The sequence below is a fragment of the Cariama cristata genome, unplaced genomic scaffold, assembly GCF_000690535.1.
Source record: "Cariama cristata isolate BGI_N322 unplaced genomic scaffold, ASM69053v1 scaffold40226, whole genome shotgun sequence".
NCBI classification, from domain to species: Eukaryota; Metazoa; Chordata; class Aves; order Cariamiformes; family Cariamidae; genus Cariama; species Cariama cristata.
Window position 1 is genome coordinate 1 of NW_009621099.1, and position 5,165 is coordinate 5,165.

The 5,165-nt window shown below is 36.5% G+C and overlaps 2 protein-coding genes across 2 annotated transcripts in view; one reads left to right on the plus strand and one right to left on the minus strand.

The window, feature by feature from the left end:
- Positions 1-208: 208 nt before the first annotated feature.
- Positions 209-2,215, plus strand: HSPB11 (heat shock protein family B (small), member 11; the record flags this gene model as incomplete). Its single annotated transcript, XM_009701833.1, has 4 exons — positions 209-315; positions 993-1,061; positions 1,615-1,658; positions 2,108-2,215. Coding segments are annotated over 4 exons (328 nt in total), but the record flags the coding sequence as incomplete, so codon positions are not given.
- A 1,185-nt stretch (positions 2,216-3,400) lies between these two features.
- DIO1 (deiodinase, iodothyronine, type I) overlaps positions 3,401-5,165 on the minus strand; it is a 4,089-nt gene continuing 2,324 nt past the window's right edge. Inside the window, 2 exon segments of the mRNA XM_009701834.1 lie at positions 3,401-3,490; positions 3,968-4,167. Coding sequence (XP_009700136.1) covers positions 3,401-3,490; positions 3,968-4,167 — 290 coding nt within the window.

Below are 5,165 nucleotides of genomic sequence, written 5' to 3' on the forward strand. Positions count from 1 at the left end.
TCCTTCTGTGGTACTGCTCGGGTACAGAGCCTGAACGTTAAAGTATTCGTACCTCCGGAGGGCTTCCCCATTGTCATACAGGGGTTCGCTTAGAATACCCCGAATAAAAATGGCTTTGCAGCCTTTTTTTTTTTGTGTGTGTGTGTGAGAGAAATTTCTTTCAAGATGGAAAGCTGCAGGTAGGGGTTTTGTCCTGTTCTTTCCACAGAAGTTCAGAAACGTTTTGGACGACGACAGGCATGTTCCCACAGGAATTTATTATTGGTTTTCCTAAATGTGTAAAAATCAGCAAAGTCGCAATCCAGTGTTACTTGGGTAAGATTTCATGTATTGCGGTAGGTAATATGTACCATGTTAAAATGTGTGTCTGTGCCTATATGTAAATCCTCACAGTAGCATCATATTCTGTAAGTAGCCACTTTTAACAGATTAATAAAGATTTAACTTCACAAAGCAGTTGTCCTTCATGTCCAATGTTTTTCATAAATCAATCAGAAAAAGATGGAAAATCTGCCCCATCTGTACTTGCTTTGTTCGTATAATACCTTGTATTGAGCTTACAGTTAACTGTTCTGTTGCACAGTGATGGCTGTTCTGATTTAATGGACAGGACTACAATACTTACTCCTTTAATTGAATATCGATTTTTATAATTTCATAGGACAGAACTCTCTTAGTCTTACTTTTTTTTTAAATAATGTGAAGGAAAGTGTGAGTTCTAAAACACAAAGGAACGTTACAAGGTCAGAGTATGGAGACAGGAGCATGACCATTAGCAAAGGCTGTGCAAAAGACATGGAAATTGCCATTGTTTGTCCAACATGGAACATGAGGATGGCAGTTGTATTACAGTTCTGCCCCATAGATTAGAGAAAGAATGGATTAGTTAATGCTTTTCAAGTGCTTTGTAGATGAACAGTGATGGAATAAATATCATTACCAATAAAGAATCAGAATTTGTGTTGGTATTTTAAATTTATATCTATTTTTAGTGCGGACCTTAAGGATTGAAAGAAGCATATCTAAAGACCCGGTCAGTTTTGAACTGTGCATTGAAAAAGGTAAGATTCTGAATCTGAAGCAGCGGGGATTTTCTGGGAATAATGTTGATCTTTTCCAGTGAGTCGTTTTAAACCCATGTCTATTTGTTGAGTAGTCAAGTGTGGCTTGATGATCGTTTTATTAGACATTAATATGACAGTCACATTTAAATGAAGTTTATGAATACTGCTGGTCTCTGTTGCAGTTTGGAGATGTAAAATGCCGTATAAGGGCTAAAAGCACGACTTGTGCTCTTACTTTTGTGTTTCAAAAATTAAAAAACAGACTTACATTGTATAATAGAATACCATTTCCTGCATTGGTTGGTTGGTTTTGTTATTTTTTAATGCCTCTTGAGTGACATTTTATAAAACAGTGTAATAAGTGGATATGTAATACACATTGGGATATTGCAAAAAGTATTTGTTCTCTCAAATCACCTTGTAGAAAAAAAAAGCAATTTCTCTGTGCAGTTCATGGTCCTTAAACTCTCTTGAACTTTGCAGTCCAGTGAAAACTTTTGCCAGCATTGCACATTATTCTTCATTATTTGCTTTAAAATATATTTTCTAGATTTGCAGCACGTAGAAGGACAGCTTCAAATGGAAGAATTTCCAGTGAGTATTTACATTGTACATTCAGTAGTGGTTCATGAAATGGGATGTCTAACTGGGGAGAAACCATGAAAAAATAAAGTATGCCTTTGTTTACAATTATTGCTAAATTGACGTTAGATATAGGAATTTGTAGACTATGGTATGAAATTGCACCTGCTTACTGCTCCTAACTATGTGAAAGAGCTCTTCCTGGAAGTGTGGCAATCTTTCCTCCTTCAATTGTTGCCTTTAAGGCTGCAGTATTCAGGAGGAATGGGACTTTTTTGAATTGCTGTCATCTAAAGAAACTCTGAAGCTGGCTAGATGTGTTAAAAGAGCTTGATTTATGTGTAATTTGAAAACAGACACAGAAATACCTAGATCCTTCTGTCTAACAAACTTCTGCAAATGTTGTTTGATAGTTACGTTACTACAGAGAATGCAATAACATTTTTTTTTTCCTACTACAGATTCCTGATTTCCAAGCCACTTACTTGCGTTTCATCATCAAATCTGCCTTTGATCATTTTGTATCAGTGCACCGGGTGATGGCAGAGGGCGCAGCAGAAAACACTTAAGTCCAGCTTAAATTTGTACCTCAATTTTTTTTTATAAACAACTTAGGTTTTGATATCTGTAGTGCAGAGAATATTTTTTATTAAAATGTTGTATTAAAGTATTTTTTGAAGGTATGGATGTAGTATGTATTCCCCACTGGTTTAATGTATGTAATAAAATAGAATAGAATCATTTAGACTCATAGAATCATTTAGGTTGGAAAAGACCTTTGAGACATTCGAGTCCAACCGCAGTGCAGTACTCTTAATTGTAGTAACAGCTGTCTAGTTTTATAAGCTAGACTGTTACCCTAGAACACTTGAAAATAACTGAGTCCATTTAACTTAGTATGTATATATCAGGCTCTCTTAATATATGAATTAAAACTCGATTTCCTGTAAAATGTTTCCCTTGCACTCATGAGTTAAATAGAAAAAAAGAAGTGTGAAATACTTAAATGGAGGTATTACTTCCTACTGTCAAACAAATCTTTCAAAAGTTCTTAAATTGGTAACTTTCTCATCAACTCAAAGATTAATAGGATGAATATAAATGTCTACTAATGCTTGGAAATAATCCAGTGGAAGAGGGACAGGGTGGGGAGGGAAATAATCTGAAGCCATATGAAGTGCTGTGATAGATTTTTAATAATTGCCGATCAATCCCTTGTTTCTATAGATATTTTCTCCAATCAGGTCACAGCCGTCTGGGCTTTATGCTGTGACTGTCATAACAAATACTAATAGAAACAAACGTTGATACAGATTGTCTTATTCAGAAGCCTTTGAGGTCAGTGAAAGTGAACATTTAGGAAATTTGTACATATGCAAGAGAAAGAGAACCTTAATAATGTGAAATCAGTTGTTTTGCACGCCAGTTGACTTCTGCAAATGTCACCACCCCTGAAGTTTATCCTGCACGATATTCCAAATGCAAACACTAGTATCCTGTCCTGACAGCTCAGCGGACCCAACTACGATTCATTGCTGCATGTGGTATAAGCGTAGTAAGATACTACAGTGCAGTAGTTGAGGTTGTAGTGATGAGATTTGAAAACCTCTAGACAAACACATCATGAACCACATTACAGATGCTCTTTAGATGCACATACAGTAGTCTTTTTCTTGTTCTCTCTATTGTTATTTTTGGTTTTTTTCTTATGTCTATGAAAACTTATTCATTGAGCTTTTTTATCCAGATAGCCTTTACTCTGAAGTCCTCTTCTTTTTCTGTTTCAGTTTTTCTAGGATGGCGCGTATTTCCTGAGGGTGATAATTCCAAGGCCCCACTCCTCCCTGCAAAGGCAATAAAATTATACAGCGATGCTCAAGTAGACAAAGCAGAAGTCCTTTAGAGCACAGCAGTTGCACCAGAACTGTGGGCAGGTGTGCTTGGGCTTCCTTTGCGTAGCAGCCATCGCGTGGGAGATGGTGTATGCACAGGTTACACCCTGCCGTGTAACTGGGAGAGGGCCAATGTCTGGATCCTGCAGCGGGAAAGCGTTCCTGGATCTCACAGCTTAGATGTACCTAGGTTTCCTAATGAGCCCAAAGATAAATATTTGAGCAAGACTGAGGTGTACATCAAATATGTACATTATAAAGGCCCAGACTGGTTTTGCTGCAAGTCCTTTTCTCTCCATGGTTACAGTGAATTGTGAAATTTTTAGCCCTCAAACAGAATGAAATATTGTTAAATGCAAAGCATTCTCAAATTATTTTGCAATGTGAAAATCTCAATATATTGTGCTTATTATTATTGATATTTTTTACCTTGTAGATGACCTTCCCTCCTTGAAGTAGATACAGTCGTTCAGGCAATGCAGCATATTTTGAACTGCTCGGGTTTTCCATAGTGTCTAAAACCACCGGACATAAAGGATTATTTTTCTGAAGAAATTGTGCTGCAATTTTTCGATCTTCAAGGCTTCTGTGATTTTTAATAACAATATTGTTTTTAAAAGCCCATCCATCTAAAACAAATGAGAAAAGGATTTAGCAAGGAACATCTTGAATAGGTGTTAAGGGTGGAGATGTACTGGGTGTCATAGCCCAAAAGTGTGTTAAAAGAATACTGCAATTTCCTCCTAACACCAAAACTTGCCATGAAATGAAAGCCCCCCCCTCAGAGTATGAGAGCACTAGAGCTTTTCAAATAAATGGTCCCAAGATCTATTTTTTTTTCTTTAATTTCAGCAAACTGTATTTTCCCCTTGCCCTGGATTTGGAAATATTTGATGTATTTTGGCTGAAATTTTCTCACATAAATCAACCCTAGAAAGATATCAGGTGGGGGACATATAGGCTATTTGGGTAAGGTTTGTCAAAATTATTAACACGGAAGGGATTTTAAAATAGTAAGTAGTGCTGTCAGCTGATACCCGCTCATTTAGCACAGTCGCAACAATAGTACTGTTCATTCTGCTTGCTTCTACTCATTAAGCCTATAAAACAAAATTTCAGATCTGTGAGAAGTGAAACATTTGAGCCAGGGCACACCTTCCTGTTTCAGAAATATGCGAACACACATTTCCACACAACTCTTCGAGTAAAGGAGAAACTAGTAAAAGGTTTTGATGACTGACTGAGTTATTAACTGTTTTTCAACTACTGAAAGTGATGTATTGTTAAGAAAACTTGCAAACTGTAAATGTTACGTTTTAGAAAACCACCTTAACCCTGGGATAAAATCAGTGCCAACGTCTTACTTAGAGCCCAGCGTAGATAAAAGAATGTGTATAGTTTGTTTGCTAAATTTTTCAAATTAGAGTCTGCATCCTGTTCTTGGGACATGTTAAAAATAAATGATTTTTTTTTAAAAACACGTAACATGCTGGCATTGTACACTTAACCTTTGTTCTATGAAACGCCTTTTTTTTTTTTTTTCCCTCGCAAAAGGAGATGTACTAACACTGAGAGGAAATTTTGTAAGGTTAACTATGTGCCTCACCTTCACAGAGATGAGTGTCTT